The sequence below is a fragment of the Panulirus ornatus genome, chromosome 17, assembly GCF_036320965.1.
Source record: "Panulirus ornatus isolate Po-2019 chromosome 17, ASM3632096v1, whole genome shotgun sequence".
In the NCBI taxonomy this organism is placed as follows: domain Eukaryota; kingdom Metazoa; phylum Arthropoda; class Malacostraca; order Decapoda; family Palinuridae; genus Panulirus; species Panulirus ornatus.
In genome coordinates this window covers 4,638,141-4,660,617 of record NC_092240.1, presented here as the reverse complement: position 1 = coordinate 4,660,617, position 22,477 = coordinate 4,638,141, and the positions used below count along the sequence as shown (strand labels likewise).

The 22,477-nt window shown below is 40.8% G+C and overlaps 1 protein-coding gene across 1 annotated transcript in view; it reads right to left on the bottom strand.

The window, feature by feature from the left end:
• Window positions 1–4,465: 4,465 nt before the first annotated feature.
• Window positions 4,466–22,477, bottom strand: part of l(2)k09022 (HEAT repeat containing 1 homolog l(2)k09022) — a 341,532-nt gene continuing 323,520 nt past the window's right edge. Inside the window, exons 33-35 of the mRNA XM_071671810.1 lie at window positions 14,004–14,153; window positions 10,329–10,490; window positions 4,466–4,787 (exon numbers count right to left, since the gene is read on the bottom strand). Coding sequence (XP_071527911.1) covers window positions 4,581–4,787; window positions 10,329–10,490; window positions 14,004–14,153 — 519 coding nt within the window. The 3' untranslated portion in view covers window positions 4,466–4,580. The remainder of the gene's footprint in view (window positions 4,788–10,328; window positions 10,491–14,003; window positions 14,154–22,477) is intronic.

Here is a 22,477-nt window from a genome sequence, read left to right as displayed (position 1 = left end):
TTGCTAGAAGCGGTGAAAAGTTTTTACCAAGGAAGAAAGGCATGTGTATGGGTAGGAAGAGAGGAAAGTGATGGTTCCCAGTGAAAGTTGGTCTGCAGCAGTGGTGTGTGATGTCCCCATGGTTGTTTAATTTGTTTTTGGATGGGGTGGTTAGGGAGGTAAAATGCAAGAGTTTTGGAGAGAGGGGCAAGTACGTACTCTGTTGGAGATGAGAGGGCCTGGGAAATGGGTCACTTGTTGTTTGCCGACGATACAGCTTTAGTGTCTGATTCGAGTGAGAAACTGTAGAACTTGGTGATTGAGTTTGGAAAAGTGTGTGAAAGGAGAAAGTTGAAAGTGTGAATATCAGCAAGGTTATTAGGTTCAGTAGGGTTGCAGGACAAGTTAATTGGGATGTAAGTTTGAATGGAGAAAAATTGGAGGAAGTGAAGTGTTTTCAATATCTGGGAGTGGATTTAGCAGCGAATGGAACTATGGAAGCAGAAGTGAGTCACAGGATGGGGGAGGGGGCGAAGGTTCTACGGTGATGAAGAATGTGTGGAAGGAGACAATGTTATCCTGGAGCAAAAATGGGCATGTTTGAAGGAAGAGTAGTTCCATCAATGATATATGATTACAAGGCATGGGTTATAGATAGGGTTGAACAGAGGAGGGTGGATGTGTTGGATATGAAATGTTTGAGGACAATATGTGGTGTGAGCTGGTCTGATCCAGTAAGTAATGAAAGGGTAAGAGAGATGTGTGGAAATAAAAAGTGTGGTTGGGAGAGCAGAATAGGGTGTGTTGAAATGGTTTTTGGCATATGGAGAGAATGAGTGAGGAAAGATTGATGGAGGATACATGTGTCAGAGGTGGAGGGAACAGAGAGAAGCAGACCAAATTGGAGGTGGAAAGATGGAGTGAAAAAGATTTTGAGTGATCAGGGCCTGAACATACAGGAAGGTGAGGCATGCAAGGAATAGAGTGAATTGGAATGATGTGGTATACCAGGGTTGATGTGCTGTTTATGGACTAAGCCAGGGCATGTGGAGTATCTGGGGTGGACCAAGGAAAAGTCTTTGGGGTCTGGAAGTGGACAGGGAGCCGCAGTTTCAGTGCATTACACATGACAGCTAGAGATTGATTGTGAACGAATGTGGCCTGTTTTTTCACTTTTTTCTCATTGAAGCGGAGGGTAACAATGCTGTTTCCTGTGTGGTGGGGTTGGCGACAGGAATGGATGAAGGCAAGCAAGTATGAATTTGTACATGTGTATATACGTATATGTCTGTGTATATGTATGTCGACGTGCTGTCATTGGACTGAACCAGGGCATGTGGAGCGTCTGGGGTAAACCATGGAAAGTTTTGTGGGGCCTGGATGTGGAAAGGGAGCTGTAGTTTCGGTGCATTATACATGACAGCTAGAGACTGAGTGTGAACAAATGTGGCCTTTGTTGTCTTTTCCTAGTGCTACCTTGTGCACATGCGGGGAGAGGGGGTTGTCATTTCATGTGTGGTGGGGTGGTGATGGGAATGAATAAGGGCAGACAGTATGAATTATGTATATGTGTATATATGTATACATCCCTGGGGATAGGGGAGAATGAATACTTCCCACGTATTCCCTGCGTGTCGTAGAAGGCGACTAAAAGGGGAGGGAGCGGGTGGCTGGAAATCCTGCCCTCTCGGTTTTTTTTTTAATTTTCCAAAAGAAGGAACAGAGAAGGGGGCCAGGTGAGGATATTCCCTCTAAGGCCCAGGCCTCTGTTCTTAACGCTACCTTGCTAACATGGGAAATGGCAAATAGTATGAAAAATAAAATGTATATGTCTGTGTGTGTGTATATATGTATACGTTGAGATGTACAGGTATGTATATGTGCGTGTGTGGATGTGTATGTATATGCATGCGTATGTTGGTGTGTTGGGCCATTCTTTCGTCTGTTTCCTTGCCCTACCTCGCTAACATGGGAGACAGCAACAAAGTATAATAATACAATAATGATAAAATCTCCCAATCGCTCACACTCCCCTGGAAGTACAGCCCATACACCTTATTTTGTTCACCATCAACTTTACTTCAACATCCCCCCAACTCACTACCCTCCCTCATCTGTCAATCTCCTATCTTTCGTATGCCACACACTTTGATTGCATACATCAGCACAGATTAATTCTCTTATACTTCACAGCTTAGCAACATAAATATTGCCATAAATGTCATATGTACTTTAAACATTATTCTTATTTTTTATTTTGCTTTGTCGCTGTCTCCCGCATTTGCGAGGTAGCGCAAGGAAACAGACGAAAGAAATGGCCCAATCCACCCCCATACACAATGTATATACATACACGTCCACACACGCAAATATACATACCTATACATCTCAATGTACACATATATATACACACACAGACACATACATATATACCCATGCACACAATACACACTGTCTGCCCCCATTCATTCCCATCGCCACCTCGCCACACATGGAATACCATCCCCCTCCCCCCTCATGTGTGCGAGGTAGCACTAGGAAAAGACAACAAAGGCCCCATTCATTCACACTCAGTCTCTAGCTGTCATGCAATAATGCCCGAAACCACAGCTCCCTTTCCACATCCAGGCCCCACACAACTTTCCATGGTTTACCCCAGACGCTTCACATGCCCTGATTCAATCCACTGACAGCACGTCAACCCCGGTATACCACATCGATCCAATTCACTCTATTCCTTGCCCGCCTTTCACCCTCCTGCATGTTCAGGCCCCGATCACACAAAATCTTTTTCACTCCATCTTTCCACCTCCAATTTGGTCTCCCACTTCTCCTCGTTCCCTCCACCTCCGACACATATATCCTCTTGGTCAATCTTTCCTCACTCATTCTCTCCATGTGCTCAAACCATTTCAAAACACCCTCTTCTGCTCTCTCAACCACGCTCTTTTTATTTCCACACATCTCTCTTACCCTTACATTACTTACTCGATCAAACCACCTCACACCACACATTGTCCTCAAACATCTCATTTCCAGCACATCCACCCTCCTGCACGCAACTCTATCCATAGCCCACGCCTCGCAACCATACAACATTGTTGGAACCACTATTCCTTCAAACATACCCATTTTTGCTTTCCGAGATAATGTTCTCGACTTCCACACATTCTTCAAGGCTCCCAGGATGTTCGCTCCCTCCCCCACCCTATGATTCACTTCCGCTTCCATGGTTCCATCCGCTGCCAGATCCACTCCCAGATATCTAAAACACTTTACTTCCTCCAGTTTTTCTCCATTCAAACTTACCTTCCAATTGACTTGACCCTCAACCCTACTGTACCTAATAACCTTGCTCTTATTCACATTTACTCTTAACTTTCTTCTTTCACACACTTTACCAAACTCAGTCACCAGCTTCTGCAGTTTCTCACATGAATCAGCCACCAGCACTGTGTCATCAGCGAACAACAACTGACTCACTTCCCAAGCTCTCTCATCCACAACAGACTTCATACTTGCCCCTCTTTCCAAAACTCTTGCATTCACCTCCTAACAACCCCATCCATAAACAAATTAAACAACCATGGAGACATCACACACCCCTGCCGCAAACCTACATTCACTGAGAAACAATCACTTTCCTCTCTTCCTACACGTACACATACCTTACATCCTCGATAAAAACTTTTCACTGCTTCTAACAACTTGCCTCCCACACCATATATTCTTAATACCTTCCACAGAGCATCTCTATCAACTCTATCATATGCCTTCTCCAGATCCATAAATGCTACATACAAATCCATTTGCTTTTCTAAGTATTTCTCACATACATTCTTTTACTACTATCTGGTATAAATATGCATCTATGGCAGGATACAACTGCAAATCATTCCCAGCTCTGTGATACTAAAAATACATGTGTATATTTGCATGATTATTGGAGGTTGGAAGCAATATTGTTTTTCTGCCCTTAAAACAAATGTGCATATGATGCCCTTCTCAGATGGTGCATTGGTTAATATGGTTTATGTGCTGGATACTGGGAAAGTCTGTGTTGTTTGAGCTAGGGGAACTGGATATTCCTTGTGAATTCAGCACACTCTTTCCTGTTCTGAAACAATTTTTTTGTTTTTCATACATACAATGGGTTAATCATTTAGCTTTTTCCAGATGACTTCAAGATAAGTGAGAGAGCTGTTAAGTCAAACACAATAAGATGAGATGTCTTTATTGTCAAATAAAGACTGCACCAGACTTGCCCTCTGCTTGTGGCCTGTTAAGGGTGAGGTACTACAGGCTAAGAAACAGCACTGGAGTTATTAATTATGGAGACTTTTGTCATAGTCAACCCCTTCAGGGAGTTCCCAGAGGGAGCAGGCACAATAACAACTCTCCTGCACTGAAGGCGTTCTTCTATTACAGTCTTGCCCATATCATTGATCTATTACTATCCAAAAGGGTAGAGCATTCAATTATATACAAAATAAATTTTCATTATTCATATGAACAGAGGAATTTTTTCTGACAGTTAAATATTTGTGTAAAATTTTATATCAGATGCAGCATGTAAATCAGTGGGATTAAAACTTTAATCATTATCCATCCAGATATGCTCTGAAGCTTTCTCCCAGTATCCCTTCCATCTTGGTAAATATCTCCCGAGTGGTAGCTTCTACCTCTGTATCAAGACTTTCAAGGACTTCAGTGATATATGGCATTGTGTCAGCTAACAATGGTTGCAAGTAATCCTCTCCCAGTGTCTCCATAAGTGCTTGGAAGGTCTGTAGTGATGCTAAGACCACCTGAAAGAAAGAATAAGTGAATCAAACAAAACAATTAATGGTATTTCAGTGGGTAGAAGGCCAATAAATCTATCCCAAGGGATAATGCATCCCTGCTTTTTGCCAACTAGCAGGATTAGGAATGGGGATCCTAATTCTATAAAATTCATACAAAAGGTGTTTGTGGTCTTGGACATATGCAGCTTGCAAACACCTATTACATGATATCGAGATCCATATTACTGATATACGATAGGAATAAACAATGAATTTAACAGAACAGGAGTAACACACAACTTGAAAAATACAATTTCGGTAAGTGGAACATATGACCTGAATGCTATGAGGGGTGTATGGGGAAGTTAATTCGATGGTAAAGATGGTTATGCAAAGGAGGGAAAGGGCTTTTGATAAAGACAAGTGGTTTATTTTGTATGTATGTATGTATGTTTTTTTTATTTTCTAACAGAAGGAACAGAGAAGGGGGCCAGGTGAGGATATTCCCTCAAAGGCCCAGTCCTCTGTTCTTAGTGCTACCTTGCTAATGCAGGAAGTGACCAATGGTATGAAAGAAAGATATGTTTACCTTTTTTTTATCTATTATACACTGTCGCTGTCTCCCGCGTTAGCGCAAAGAAACAGACTAAGGAATGGCTCAACCCACCCACATACACATGTATATACATACATGTTCACACACAGCACATATACATACCTATAAATCTCAACGTATACATATATATACACACACAGACATATACATATATACTTTTTTTTTTTTTTTTTTTTTGCCGCTGTCTCCCGCGTTTGCGAGGTAGCGCAAGGAAACAGACGAAAGAAATGGCCCAACCCACCCCCATACACATGTATATACATACGTCCACACACGCAAATATACATACCTACACAGCTTTCCATGGTTTACCCCAGACGCTTCACATGCCCCGATTCAATCCACTGACAGCATGTCAACCCCGGTATACCACATCGCTCCAATTCACTCTATTCCTTGCCCTCCTTTCACCCTCCTGCATGTTCAGGCCCCGATCACACAAAATCTTTTTCACTCCATCTTTCCACCTCCAATTTGGTCTCCCTCTTCTCCTCGTTCCCTCCACCTCCGACACATATACCCTCTTGGTCAATCTTTCCTCACTCATTCTCTCCATGTGCCCAAACCATTTCAAAACACCCTCTTCTGCTCTCTCAACCACGCTCTTTTTATTTCCACACATCTCTCTTACCCTTACGTTACTTACTCGATCAAACCACCTCACACCACACATTGTCCTCAAACATCTCATTTCCAGCACATCCATCCTCCTGCGCACAACTCTATCCATAGCCCACGCCTCGCAACCATACAACATTGTTGGAACCACTATTCCTTCAAACATACCCAATTTTGCTTTCCGAGATAATGTTCTCGACTTCCACACATTCGTCAAGGCTCCCAGAATTTTCGCCCCCTCCCCCACCCTATGATCCACTTCCGCTTCCATGGTTCCATCCGCTGCCAGATCCACTCCCAGATATCTAAAACACTTCACTTCCTCCAGTTTTTCTCCATTCAAACTCACCTCCCAATTGACTTGACCCTCAACCCTACTGTACCTAATAACCTTGCTCTTATTCACATTTGCTCTTAACTTTCTTCTTTCACACACTTTACCAAACTCAGTCACCAGCTTCTGCAGTTTCTCACATGAATCAGCCACCAGCGCTGTATCATCAGCGAACAACAACTGACTCACTTCCCAAGCTCTCTCATCCCCAACAGACTTCATACTTGCCCCTCTTTCCAAAACTCTTGCATTCACCTCCCTAACAACCCCATCCATAAACAAATTAAACAACCATGGAGACATCACACACCCCTGCCGCAAACCTACATTCACTGAGAACCAATCACTTTCCTCTCTTCCTACACGTACATATGCCTTACATCCTCGATAAAAACTTTTCACTGCTTCTAACAACTTGCCTCCCAAACCATATATTCTTAATACCTTCCACAGAGCATCAACTCTATCATATGCCTTCTCCAGATCCATAAATGCTACATACAAATCCATTTGCTTTTCTAAGTATTTCTCACATACATTCTTCAAAGCAAACACCTGATCCACACATCCTCTACCACTTCTGAAACCACACTGCTCTTCCCCAATCTGATGCTCTGTACATGCCTTCACCCTCTCAATTAATACCCTCCCATATAATTTACCAGGAATACTCAACAAACTTATACCTCTGTAATTTGAGCACTCACTCTTATCCCCTTTGCCTTTGTACAATGGCACTATGCACGCATTCCGCCAATCCTCAGGCACCTCACCGTGAGTCATACATACATTAAATAACCTTACCAACCAGTCAACAATACAGTCACCCCCTTTTTTAATAAATTCCACTGCAATACCATCCAAACCTGCTGCCTTGCCGGCTTTCATCTTCCGCAAAGCTTTTACTACCTCTTCTCTGTTTACCAAATCATTTTCCCTAACCCTCTCACTTTGCACACCACCTCGACCAAAACACCCTATATCTGCCACTTTATCATCAAACACATTCAACAAACCTTCAAAATACTCACTCCATCTCCTTCTCACATCACCACTACTTGTTATCACCTCCCCATTTGCGCCCTTCACTGAAGTTCCCATTTGCTCCCTTGTCTTACGCACTTTATTTACCTCCTTCCAGAACATCTTTTTATTCTCCCTAAAATTTAATGATACTCTCTCACTCCAACTCTCATTTGCCCTTTTTTTCACCTCTTGCACCTTTCTCTTGACCTCCTGTCTCTTTCTTTTATACGTCTCCCACTCAACTGCATTTTTTCCCTGCAAAAACCGTCCATATGCCTCTCTCTTCTCTTTCACTAATACTCTTACTTCTTCATCCCACCACTCACTACCCTTTCTAATCAACCCACCTACCACTCTTCTCATGCCACAAGCATCTTTTGCGCAATCCATCACTGATTCCCTAAATACATCCCATTCCTCCCCCACTCCCCTTACTTCCATTGTTCTCACCTTTTTCCATTCTGTACTCAGTCTCTCCTGGTACTTCCTCACACAAGTCTCCTTCCCAAGCTCACTTACTCTCACCACCCTCTTCACCCCAACATTCACTCTTTTTTTCTGAAAACCCATACAAATCTTCACCTTAGCCTCCACAAGATAATGATCAGACATCCCTCCAGTTGCACCTCTCAGCACATTAACATCCAAAAGTCTCTCTTTCACGCGCCTGTCAATTAACACGTAATCCAATAACGCTCTCTGGCCATCTCTCCTACTTACATAAGTATACTTATGTATATCTCGCTTTTTAAACCAGGTATTCCCAATCATCAGTCCTTTTTCAGCACATAAATCTACAAGCTCTTCACCATTTCCATTTACAACACTGAACACCCCATGTATACCAATTATTCCCTCAACTGCCACATTACTCACCTTTGCATTCAAATCACCCATCACTATAACCCGGTCTCGTGCATCAAAACCACTAACACACTCATTCAGCTGCTCCCAAAACACTTGCCTCTCATGATCTTTCTTCTCATGCCCAGGTGCATATGCACCAATAATCACCCATCTCTCTCCATCAACTTTCAGTTTTACCCATATTAATCGAGAATATACACATACATGTTGGAAAAGATGACAACTTTGTGCGTGATCAAGTATATCCCTATGAGTCCACGGAGAAAATGAAACATGATAAGTTCCCAAGTGCATTTTTGTGTAATAATCACATCATCAGGGGAGATATAAGAAAGAAATGTAACAGTCAGCTGATATACAATGAAGAAACATAGCTAGGATGCTAGGGGTTAAGAGTGAGTGCTCAAATTACAGAGGTATAAGTTTGTTGAGTATTCCTGGCAAATTATATGGAAGGGTATTGATTGAGAGGGTGAAGGCATGTACAGAGCATCAGATTGGGGAAGAACAGTGTGGTTTCAGAAGTGGTAGAGGATGTGTGGATCAGGTGTTTGCTTTGAAGAATGTATGTGAGAAATACTTAGAAAAGCAAATGGATTTGTATGTAGCATTTATGGATCTGGAGAAGGCATATGATAGAGTTGATAGAGATGCTCTGTGGAAGGTATTAAGAATATATGGTGTGGGAGGCAAGTTGTTAGAAGCAGTGAAAAGTTTTTATCGAGGATGTAAGGCATGTGTACGTGTAGGAAGAGAGGAAAGTGATTGGTTCTCAGTGAATGTAGGTTTGCGGCAGGGGTGTGTGATGTCTCCAGGGTTGTTTAATTTGTTTATGGATGGGGTTGTTAGGGAGGTGAATGCAAGAGTTTTGGAAAGAGGGGCAAGTATGAAGTCTGTTGGGGATGAGAGAGCTTGGGAAGTGAGTCAGTTGTTGTTTGCTGATGATACAGCGCTGGTGGCTGATTCATGTGAGAAACTGCAGAAGCTGGTGACTGAGTTTGGTAAAGTGTGTGAAAGAAGAAAGTTAAGAGTAAATGTGAATAAGAGCAAGGTTATTAGGTACAGTAGGGTTGAGGGTCAATTCAATTGGGAGGTGAGTTTGAATGGAGAAAAACTGGAGGAAGTGAAGTGTTTTAGATATCTGGGAGTGGATCTGGCAGCGGATGGAACCATGGAAGCGGAAGTGGATCATAGGGTGGGGGAGGGGGCGAAAATTCTGGGAGCCTTGAAGAATGTGTGGAAGTCGAGAACATTATCTCGGAAAGCAAAAATGGGTATGTTTGAAGGAATAGTGGTTCCAACAATGTTGTATGGTTGCGAGGCGTGGACTATGGATAGAGTTGTGCGCAGGAGGATGGATGTGCTGGAAATGAGATGTTTGAGGACAATGTGTGGTGTGAGGTGGTTTGATCGAGTAAGTAACGTAAGGGTAAGAGAGATGTGTGGAAATAAAAAGAGCGTGGTTGAGAGAGCAGAAGAGGGTGTTTTGAAATGGTTTGGTCACATGGAGAGAATGAGTGAGGAAAGATTGACCAAGAGGATATATGTGTCGGAGGTGGAGGGAACGAGGAGAAGAGGGAGACCAAATTGGAGGTGGAAAGATGGAGTGAAAAAGATTTTGTGTGATCGGGGCCTGAACATGCAGAAGGGTGAAAGGAGGGCAAAAAATAGAGTGAATTGGAGCGATGTGGTATACCGGGGTTGACGTGCTGTCAGTGGATTGAATCAAGGCTTGTGTATGGGGGTGGGTTGGGCCATTTCTTTCGTCTGTTTCCTTGCGCTACCTCGCAAACGCGGGAGACAGCGGCAAAAAAAAAAAAATGTGTATATGAGTGGATGGACCATTCTTCAACTGTTTCCTGGAGCTCCCTCGCTGATGCCATTAAGTATAATAATAAAAAAAATACATATATATGTACTGATTACTAAATACTTACAGAGGGATAAAGTGTACTAACAAATGCAGAGGTAGTAAAATATATGGGAACTAAGATCACATCAGTAACAACTTGATAGTCAAAGAAAAATATATTAAGAAATCATTACAGTAATTGGAGACTTAAATTTTTGTGAATCTTGATGAAAGGATGAAAACAGTACACACCATTGGTTGGTCATCATTTCTAACCCTTAGGAGGATCTGTCGGTTAAGAGTCTTCCAGAGCGAGTCATCTCCTACTGCAATGGTGAACTTGGTGATGCATGGAATCAAGCCATTGCAGATACGATCTTTGTAGGCCTCATTACCACCAATAGTGTTTTCCAGCTGATGAATAAAGTTATCTTAGAATCCATGAAAAATTAAGAAGCAATTATTGATCCAAAATCCTTTCTTACACTTGTTCACCATTTGCCACACAATAAGGTAGCTCACTGAATAAACAAGGAATAACTTCATTTGTTCACATCCAATCTATGTAGGTATCATGTATATATAGCACTGAAACTAGAGCCTCCTGTCCATGCCAAGCCTTATAGACCTCTAACTTAGTGATGCATGGAATCAAGTCATTGCAGATACGATCTTTGTAGGCCTCATTTCCACCAATAGTGTTATCCAGCTGATGAATAAAGTTATCTTAGAATCCATGAAAAATTAAGAAGTAATTATTGATGCAACATTCTTTTTTACACTTGTTCACCATTTGCCACACAATAAGGTAGCTCACTGAATAAACAAGGAATAACCTCATTTGTTCACATCCACTCTCTATGTAGGTATCATGTATATATAGCACTGAAACTACAGCCTCCTATCCATGCCAAGCCTCATAGACCTGTGATTTCCTGTGAATGTTTCACATACTTTGGTTCAGCATATTGCCTTCCATATATCACATCACTCCGATCTGCTCCCTCTCAGGTATGCCTCACTCCCTGCATGTTCGCCATTGATCATACAAACTTACACACCATTCTTCTGTTTCAACCATGGTCTATCCCTTCTCTTTGTTCCCTCTACCTCTTACATGATTAACTTCTTTGTCTGCCTCTCCTCTCTCATCCTCTACATGTGTTCAAACTATTTCAGTATATACTCTTCTCTCTCAAAAATATTTCCCTTACTATCACACACCTACCCCTATTATTTCTTCCTCAAACAACCCTCCTCTCAGTAAATATTGTCCAAATGCATTTCTCTTCCAACACATCCACCCTCTTCATCAAATTTTACAAAGGGTGGCTATATAAATTACTTTCTTGATATAAATATAGCTTTCCTTCCCTCTACACAAAGCCTGCATTTGAAAATGTCTTATCCGGTAATGGCCAAACAAACCACCCACTACTAATACATTTACAGCCATCAGATTTCTTCATTCCACTATTTCACCCCCGGCACTGCCCTTATTTGTTGTGTCTGCCTTCGCAAAAATTATAATATTCTAGCTTGGTTTGCTTTTGCCATTTTATATCAGGCACAGTTAAAAGTGAAGTAGTGAGGTGTGCATCCTGTATGAGTGATGAGTGGTAGTCAAATGATGCTCATTACATTGTTTTTTAATGTTTAGTTCAGCTCTTACTGATAAGTAATCAAATGATACTTCACTGTCCTAGTACATTATACACAGCTGACAATGACAAACTATGAGATTTGCTAAGAAAATTAAATATCACAAAATTCTTTTGAAATCTATGGTAAACTCAGTGACTTAGCATTTTGTCTAAAGTTTAACTTATAATTTAATGCTCCCTTTATACTCAAATACATAAACAAAGTCTTACCAAAACCTCCTACTCTTGAAAGAACGCATAATATATCACTATACTCAGTTTTTTATCGAGGCAAAGATGCACGTAACAGGTTGGTGATGACTGGCTGAATGCAACAAGTCCAAATAATGTTGTATTGCAAATAATTACCAGGTAATGTGAATAGAAACTTATTTAAGAACTTAAATTTCTCCCTCAGATATATGTTATGTCAATTAATAATGCTAAAGAGTAAAGAAATTACAAAGTAATGGGTAGGCAAATCTAAATCATATAACAACAGTCACCCATGTTAACGATCTAAACTTGCTTTTGGATGCATGCTACTTCAATTATAACTTTTCACATATCTTAATGCCAATTGGGACAAACTGCACTAAGCATAAGAAGAAACATGTAATCATCAACTTTTTTGAAGACCAGAATCTACTTACAACATGGAATTAATGAAACATTTGTGAAACATTACGGGGGAGATAAAAAAAAAAAAAAACCAGCCACTGTTGCCTGGTGGAAACACACTTCCAGCTGATTCTCATCGCAGCATTTTTTCAAAACAGTTTAGTTGACCTTATCCCTTTAGCTGATAATGGCCATTCTTTTTATGTTTCTTTGTAATATTTTGCTTGATGTTTTTCCACTACTTCAAATCCTGACATAATATCTTTCCTGTTTTCCAATATCCTCCCTTCTTTCATTTTCTGGGAGATACCGATATCTGCACTACTGCCCCTTATCATCCTCTTTAGGAAGACAATATGCATAACTATCATAACATCCATCAGTCTCCTTAATACAGATAGGGAAAAGAAACCAATTCATAATGTCTAATCTTATTTGATATATTGTGGTCTACAGAACTGGCTTACAGAATAAGTTACTTGCTACACAGCAAACAATTTACATTCACCATACCATTTCAACATCTGAGTAATAAAAAACTGATCAAGTATATGTTCAAGAGCCGTATCTTTGGCTTGGTAGTCAGTTTTGATTTTCCTTACATGGCTCATAGTATTTTGCCAGTGTTGTGGATAACATGATGCATTGTTTCTTGTTATTTTTTCAATGTTTTTCAAAGACTGATTACCATTAAAATTCCTTGTATTAATTTCTGTCTCTACTTGGGGCCAGACAGTTCCACTGGATTAAACACACAGTGATAGGGTTATAGTTAAAGCACTTTGTGGCCATGATTAAAGCTATTTGACCTATTTCATGTATTTGATTTTGTTTACGATGCTTGCAGACCTTGAGCATTTCAAGTTTTGTAACAGAAGGATCATGGTCAATTTTGTTTGACTCTAACCACTGAATTATTTGATACTTTTGTAGCTGATTGTTGGAGCTTTGTTTAATATTTTGGAATGATATGGAGCATTATCCATAATAATATGTGACTGGAAGTGTATTCCAACTAGGTGACAGTGGCTGTTCCCTTTACCTCCCCATAACGTTTCAAAAATAACAAGTTTCATCAATTCCATGTTTTGAGTATATTCTGGTCTTCAAAAAAAGTTAATAATTACATGTTTCTTCTTATGTTTGGCACAATTTGTCCAAATCTGCATTAAAATATGAGAAAAGTTACAAATGAAGTATTGTGCATCTGAAAACAAGCCTAAGTCGTTGACTTGGACAATTATTGTTATTCAATTCAGACTTACCAACACATTACTTCATAATCTCTTTACTCAATAGCATTATTAATTGACATAGCATACATCTAAGGGAGAAATTTTGAGTTAGTAAATATGTTTTGCATTTCCCTCCTGCTATTACAGTGTTTATACGTACCAGAAACAGAACAGGCTAAAGGTTACCACAACTGATAAATTACACCTATTCTATTCAGCACTCACTTCTAACCCAAGCAGCATTCAGACATCAATAAGAGAACCTAGAGCAAGTTCAAACTTCCTTCCAACAACCCCTGCCAAGTACAAAAAGGTGAAGCTTTTATCTTACAATCATCCAATAGACTTCTGAAATTTTTCTTACCTCCATTAAAAACAGTGACACTTTACTAAAGAATATTAAACAAATATCACAAATATTACATAACCTGATCAATCAGAGGCTTGACCATAAGTTGGAATCGATCCTGATTGATGAAATTTACAGAATCGTATAAGAATATCTTGGTAAGTGTATCCAATATTGCTTTTAGGAGTACACAAGTCTCTCTCTCTGCATCATCTCCAGATCCAAACATCTGAAATAAAAAGCATAAATATTTGAATACTTATAAATACATATAAATACTTATACTTGGTGTGGGAGGCAGGAGGTGTGGAAGGTATTAAGAACATATGATGTGGGAGGCAAGTTGTTAGAAGCAGTGAAAAGTTTTTATCGAGGATGTAAGGCATGTGTACGTGTAGAAAGAGAGGAAAGTTATTGGTTCTCAGTGAATGTTGATTTGCGGCAGGGGTGTGTGATGTCTCCATGGTTGTTTAATTTGTTTATGGATGGGTTGTTAGGGAGGTGAATGCAAGAGTTTTCGAAATAGGGGCAAGTATGCAGTCTGTTGTGGATGAGAGACGTTAGGAAGTGAGTTAGTTGTTGTTTGCTGATGATACAGCGCTGGTGAGAAACTGCAGAAGCTGGTGACTGATTTTGGTAAAGTGTGTGAAAGAAGAAAGCTGAGAGTAAATGTGAATAAGAGCAAGGTTATTAGGTACAGTAGGGTTTAGGGACAAGTCAATTGGGAGAAAAGTTTGAATGGAGAGAAACTGGAGGAAGTGAAGTGTTTTAGGTATCTGGGAGTGAATTTGGCAGCAGATGGAACTATGGAGGCAGAAGTGAATCATAGGGTGGGGAAGAGCAAAAGTTCTGGGAGCGTTGAAGAATGTGTGGAAGTCAAGAACATTATCTCGGAAAGCAAAAATGGGTATGTTTGAAGGAATAGTGGTTCAAACAACGTTACATGGTTGCGAGCCATGGGCTATAGATAGAGTTGTGCGGAGGAGGGTAGATGTGCTGGAAATGAGATGTTTGAGGACAATATGTAGTGTGAGGTAGTTTGATCGAGTAAGTAATAATAGGGTAAGAGAGATGTGTGGTAATAAAAAGTGGTTGAGAGAGCAGAAGAGGGTGTTTAGAAATGGTTTGGTCACATGGAAAGGATGAGTGAGGAAAGATTGACAAAGAGGATATATGTATCTGAGATAGAGGGAACGAGGAGAAGTGGGAGACCAAATTGGAGGTGGAAAGATGGAGTGAAAAAGATTTTGAGTGATTGGGGCCTGAACATGCAGGAGGGTGAAAGGCGTGCAAGGAATAGAGTGAACTGGAACGATGTGGTATACCATGGGAGGCAAGTTGTTAGAAGCAGTGAAAAGTTTTTATCGTGCATGTAAGGCATGTGTACGTGTAGGAAGAGAGGAAAGTGATTGGTTCTCAGTGCATGATGGATTGCGGCAGGGGTGCGTGATGTCTCCATAGTTGTTTAATTTGTTTATGGATAGGGTTGTTAAGGAGGTGAATGCAAGAGTTTTGGAGAGAGGGGCAAGTATGCAGTCTGTTGTGGATGAGAGAGCTTGGGAAGTGAGTTAGTTGTTGTTCGCTGATGATACAGCACTAGTGGCTGATTCAGATGAGAAACTGCAGAAGCTGGTGACTGAGTTTGGTAAAGTGTGTGAAAAAATAAAGCTGAGAGTAAATGTGAATAAGAGCAAGGTTATTAGGCACAGTAGGATTGAGGGACAAGTCAACTGGGAGGTAAGTTTGAATGGAGAAAAACTGGAGGAAGTGAAGTGTTTTAGATACCTGAGAGTGGATTTGGCAGCGGATGGAACCATGGAAGCGGGAGGGAGCAAAAGTTCTGGGAGCGTTGAAGAATGTGTGGAAGTTGAGAACGTTATCTTGGAAAGCAAATATGGGTATGTTTGAAGGAATAGTGGTTCCAACAATGTTATATGGCAGCGAGGCGTGGGCTATAGAGTTGCGCGGAGGACGGTGGATGTGCTGGAAATGAGATGTTTAAGAACAATATGTGGTGTGAGGTGGTTTAATCGAGTAAGTAATGAAAGGGTAATAGAGATGTGTGGTAATAAAAAAGTGTGGTTGAGAGAGCAGAAGAGGGTGTTTTGAAGTGGTTTGGTCACATGGAGAGAATGAGTGAGGAAAGATTGACCAAGAGGATATATGCATCAGAGGTGGAGGGAATGAGAAGTGGGAGACCAAATTGGAGGTGGAAAGATGGAGTGAAAAAGGTTTTGTGTGATCAGGGCCTGAACATGCAGGAGGGTGAAAGGCTTGCAAGGAGTAGAGTGAATTGGAACGATGTGGTATACCGGGGTCACATGCTGTCAATGGATTGAACCAGGGCATGTGAAGCGTTGGGGTAAACCATGGAAAGTTCCGTGGGGCCTAGATGTGGATAGGGAGCTGTGGTTTTGGTACATTACACATGACAGTTAGAGACTGAGTGTGAACGAGTGTGGCATTTGCTGTCTTTTCCTAGTGCTACCTCGTGCACATGCGGGGGGAGGGGGTTGTCATTTCATGTGTGGCAGGGTGGCAACGGGAATGAATATGGGCAGCCACTATGAATTATGTACATGTGTATATATATGTGTGTGTGTATATATATGTATACGTTGAGATGTATAGGTATGTATATGTGCGTAAGTGGACGTGTATGTATATACATGCGTATGTGGGTGGGTTGGGCCATTCTTTCATCTGTTTCCTTGCACAGCCTCGCTAACACGGGAGACAGCGACAAAGTATAATAATAATATAATATAATAGATACTTGAATTCATGATTATTACTAGAAAATCAGCTAAGAGGAAGGAAAAAATCAATGTAACAAAATGTGATCCGTAAAGTAGTTCAGAGGATTGCACTACACGTCAGTCAAGTCTAACACAAACTGATCATGGAACAAGCCATGGGAAACATATATCTTTATTGGTTAATCAAGCTGCCTCATGTCCTTATCTAAAACCCTACTTCAGCAGGCAAACCAACCAATAGTTTGTGAAGTGTTCAGTAACCATAAAAACTTAATGCCTGCTACAATTACAAATAAAGATATTTTTCCAAAATCATTTTTCTCCAAGTGAATTTTTCAGAGCAATGAAAATGCTGCCTAATACTCTTCCCACTCTCAGTTGCTCTCTTAATAAACTCATCTGCAACACCATCCACTCCAGTGACATTTCATCTCATGTGAGGTTTTCACCACCTCCTCTCTTCACCAAACCACTCTCGATGACTCTCATTTCACATACCATCCCAACCTCAACACCCTGCATCTGCCACCCTACCATCAAATGCATTCAACAGTCCTTCAAAATTCTCACTCCATCTCCTCATTTCATCACTACCTGTAACCACTTCTCCTTTTGCCCCCTTCATCAATGTTACTATTTGTTGTCTTGTTTTCCACACATTATTAACTTCCTTTCAAAACATCTTATTCTCTCTAAAGTTCACAGATCTTTGCTCACCCCAACTTTCATTAGCCTTCTTTTTCAACCCCTGCACCTTCCTCTTCACCTCCTGCTACTTTCTCTTATACATCCCCCAATCATCTGCACTCCATCCCTTTCTTTTCTCTTTCACTAGCAACTTTACTCCTTCATCCCACCACACACTATCCACTCTAATCTGCCCACCCCCCACTTTCCCACTTCATATGCATCTGCCAACATGCCACCAATCCTTCCCTAAATACCTCCTATTTTCACTCTACACACAAATCTCTTTTGCACTCTCACTTACTCATCAAAAATGTTTCCTTACTCCCAAAACCCACTACAAATCTTCACTCTTGCCTCCACAATATACTGATCAGACATACCACCACCAACCCCTCTCAGCACAGTTCAGTTACATCCAAAAGCCTCTCTTTTACATGCCCAACAATTAAAATGTGATCCAATTATGCCCACTGACCATCTCTCCTACTCACATACATATACTTGTGTAGGCCCTCTTTTTAAACCAGTCATTCCTAATCAAATGTCTTTTCAGTACAACTCCACAAGCTGTTAATTATCTCAATTCATAATACTGAATACCTATGCATCCCAATTACACCCTCACCTGCCCTACTATTCATCTGCATTCAAATCACCCATCCTAATATCGTCTCTTACATCAAAACTCTGAACACACTCAGCTGCTCCCAAAACAATTGCCTCTCATGATCTTTCTCCTCATGGCCAGGTGAGTAAGCACTAATAATCACCCATCTCTCACCATCCACTTTCATTTTTACCCACATCAGTCAAGAATTTACTTTCTTACACTCTTGCACACACTCCCACACTTTGTCCTTCAGAAGTAGTGCTACTCCTTCCTTAGCTTTTGTCCTCTCATCAACCCCTGACTTTACTCCTGAACCACTTTCAAATCATTCTTCCCCTTTACCCACGAGCTCTGTTTCACTCAGAGCCAGAACATCCAGGTTTCTATCCTCAAACATACTAATTATCTCTTAAATGCACAACAGATGGTAATTTTCTGAAACTAAGCTGTTACAGTAAACAAAATGAAATAGAGAGCTGCCATCTGTCTAAAATGCAGCACAAGAGAAACTCAACCAACATGATACAGAAAGTGAAATAAATCTGTGAAGAAAAAATAAGACATACGTCAGAGTAAACATCAGTATGAAGCATATACCGCTGTGATTAGCAAAACCCCTCAGAGATTTCATCAAATTTTATTTTTCTATTTAATTATAATTTTTTTCTTAGTGTCAGAAGTAGTGTCATTAAATTGTCTATTAACTATGGAAACCAATGACTTTATTCAAGACAATGCTGTCACGGCAAAGATCTTAAATCATTTTCAGCTGCATTTACCAACAAAGACAAAAATCATGTCCCACTGTTAAGAGAGAAAATCATTGTACCTAACAACATACTGATGCTCAAGTTGCAGATATACTGTCAGCACTATACATAAGAAAGTAAATAAAATGAGCATTGACAGAAACAAAAAATTACATACGTATGACCTTAGACTTACTCTTTTCAATAACTCATTTTCACATTGTAAGTACTACTAAAATGCACTCTTAAACTTCTCTACTGTGCATTCCATGGTGTTTCTGATGATTGCACGCAAAATACAGAAGGATCTTGGGCCTCAGATGCTTAAAGTGTTTTCTCATTTTAAACAAAATTTTACCATTAGATTTCAGAAGGTTTTCTATGCCTGTTGTGCCAGTAGGATGCTATTTCCAAATTAAAGTTGGGAACCATACCTTCAAGGATTTTCTTGGTATGGATGATGGTATACCCTTCCCATTTGCACTCCAAAGAGTTTAGCCTCTGAGCTTTCTGCCATTCCCAGTCATTCAGTTCCTTGGCAAATTAACATGGGCTGTGAATGATTGCTGAACACTTTCTGGTTCTGCAATTTTGCCTGCCTTGTAGGGTGATGTTAAAACACAATAATATTCAGTCTGTGATAGAGTTAGTGCTTTGATTTTTCTTCCCCTATCTTGAAGGTCCGCAAGATCCAGCATTCCATCTTTTTGCACGAGGCAACTTTTGTTTTGTTATGTTCACTGAAGGTTGGATTGTCAGACATCATTACTCTGAGGTCTTTCACATTATGCAAATGGCTTATGATAGCATCTGTGTCTGTCCAGTATTCTGTATTGTTTCTGATTCCTTCATTTTCCCTAAATTGGAGGAGTCAAAGCTTGTTTCCACTGAAAAACATGATGTTCTCAGTTGTCCAGTTAAAGACTTTGTTTATGTCTTTTTGTAGCCTTTCAGCATCTTCTATTGATAAGATTTTCATACTTTTTCTTGTAACATCTGCAAAGGATAATATGATACTGTGGCCTGGAGGAAGTGAGGTGTTTTAGATACCTAGAAGCGGACATAATCAGGTATGAAACCATGAGAACTGAAGAAAGTAACAAGGTGGAAGAAGAGGTTAATTTCCTAGGTGCATTATACACTTGTCCTATTCTTAAATATGGTTGCACTGTCGTACTGAAAGGTAAAAAATAAGAGCAGGAGGGATGGATACATTGCACAATAAGATAATATGTAGACTTGCAAGAATGGCTAAGGTAAAGACTGAAAATATGAGAATAACAATATGTGCAAAAAAAATTATTAGTAAGGTACATAGATCTTGTGGAGGCTAGGGTGAAGATTTGTATGGGTTTTCAGAAAAGAAGAGTGAATGTTGGGGTGAAGAGGGTGGTGAGAGTAAGTGAGCTTGGGAAGGAGACTTGTGTGAGGAAGTACCAGGAGAGACTGAGTACAGAATGGAAAAAGGTGAGAACAATGGAAGTAAGGGGAGTGGGGGAAGAATGGGATGTATTTAGGGAATCAGTGATGGATTGTGCAAAAGATGCTTGTGGCATGAGAAGAGTGGGAGGTGGGTTGATTAGAAAGGGTAGTGAGTGGTGGGATGAAGAAGTAAGATTATTAGTGAAAGAGAAGAGAGAGGCATTTGGACGATTTTTGCAGGGAAAAAATGCAAATGAGTGGGAGATGTATAAAAGAAAGAGACAGGAGGTCAAGAGAAAGGTGCAAGAGGTGAAAAAGAGGGCAAATGAGAGTTGGGGTGAGAGAGTATCATTAAATTTTAGGGAGAATAAAAAGATGTTCTGGAAGGAGGTAAATAAAGTGCATAAGACAAGGGAGCAAATGGGAACTTCAGTGAAGGGCGCAAATGGGGAGGTGATAACAAGTAGTGGTGATGTGAGAAGGAGATGGAGTGAGTATTTTGAAGGTTTGTTGAATGTGTTTGATGATAGAGTGGCAGATATAGCGTGTTTTGGTCGAGGTAGTGTGCAAAGTGAGAGGGTTAGGGAAAATGATTTGGCAAACAGAGAAGAGATAGTAAAAGCTTTGCGGAAGATGAAAGCCGGCAAGGCAGCAAGTTTGGATGGTATTGCAGTGGAATTTATTAAAAAAGGGGGTGACTGTATTATTGACTGGTTGGTAAGGTTGTTTAATGTATGTATGACTCATGGTGAGGTGCCTGAGGATTGGCGGAATGCGTGCATAGTGCCATTGTACAAAGGCAAAGGGGATAAGAGTGAGTGCTCAAATTACAGAGGTATAAGTTTGTTGAGTATTCCTGGTAAATTATATGGGAGGGTATTGATTGAGAGGGTGAAGGCATGTACAGAGCATCAGATTGGGGAAGAGCAGTGTGGTTTCAGAAGTGGTAGAGGATGTGTGGATCAGGTGTTTGCTTTGAAGAATGTATGTGAGAAATACTTAGAAAAGCAAATGGATTTGTATGTAGCATTTATGGATCTGGAGAAGGCATATGATAGAGTTGATAGAGATGCTCTGTGGAAGGTATTAAGAATATATGGTGTGGGGGGCAAGTTGTTAGAAGCAGTGAAAAGTTTTTATCGAGGATGTAAGGCATGTGTACATGTAGGAAGAGGGGAAAGTGATTGGTTCTCAGTGAATGTAGGTTTGCGGCAGGGGTGTGTGATGTCTCCATGGTTGTTTAATTTGTTTATGGATGGGGTTGTTAGGGAGGTGAATGCAAGAGTTTTGGAAAGAGGGGCAAGTATGAAGTCCGTTGGGGATGAGAGAGCTTGGGAAGTGAGTCAGTTGTTGTTCGCTGATGATACAGCGCTGGTGGCTGATTCATGTGAGAAACTGCAGAAGCTGGTGACTGAGTTTGGTAAAGTGTGTGAAAGAAGAAAGTTAAGAGTAAATGTGAATAAGAGCAAGGTTATTAGGTACAGCAGGGTTGAGGGTCAAGTCAATTGGGAGGTGAGTTTGAATGGAGAAAAACTGGAGGAAGTACGGTGTTTTAGATATCTGGGAGTGGATCTGGCAGCGGATGGAACCATGGAAGCGGAAGTGGATCATAGGGTGGGGGAGGGGGCGAAAATCCTGGGAGCCTTGAAGAATGTGTGGAAGTCGAGAACATTATCTCGGAAAGCAAAAATGGGTATGTTTGAAGGAATAGTGGTTCCAACAATGTTGTATGGTTGCGAGGCATGGGCTATGGATAGAGTTGTGCGCAGGAGGATGGATGTGCTGGAAATGAGATGTTTGAGGACAATGTGTGGTGTGAGGTGGTTTGATCGAGTAAGTAATGTACGGGTAAGAGAGATGTGTGGAAATAAAAAGAGCGTGGTTGAGAGAGCAGAAGAGGGTGTTTTGAAATGGTTTGGGCACATGGAGAGAATGAGTGAGGAAAGATTGACCAAGAGGATATATGTGTCGGAGGTGGAGGGAACGAGAAGTGGGAGACCAAACTGGAGGTGGAAAGATGGAGTGAAAAAGATTTTGTGTGATCGGGGCCTGAACATGCAGGAGGGTGAAAGGAGGGCAAGGAATAGAGTGAATTGGATCGATGTGGTATACCTGGGGTTGATGTGCTGTCAGTGGATTAAATCAGGGCATGTGAAGCGTCTGGGGTAAACCATGGAAAGCTGTGTAGGTATGTATATTTGCATGTGTGGACATATGTATATACATGTGTATGGGGGTGGGTTGGGCCATTTCTTTTGTCTGTTTCCTTGCGCTACCTCGCAAACATGGGAGACAGCGGAAAAAAAAAACATAGATGAAAATT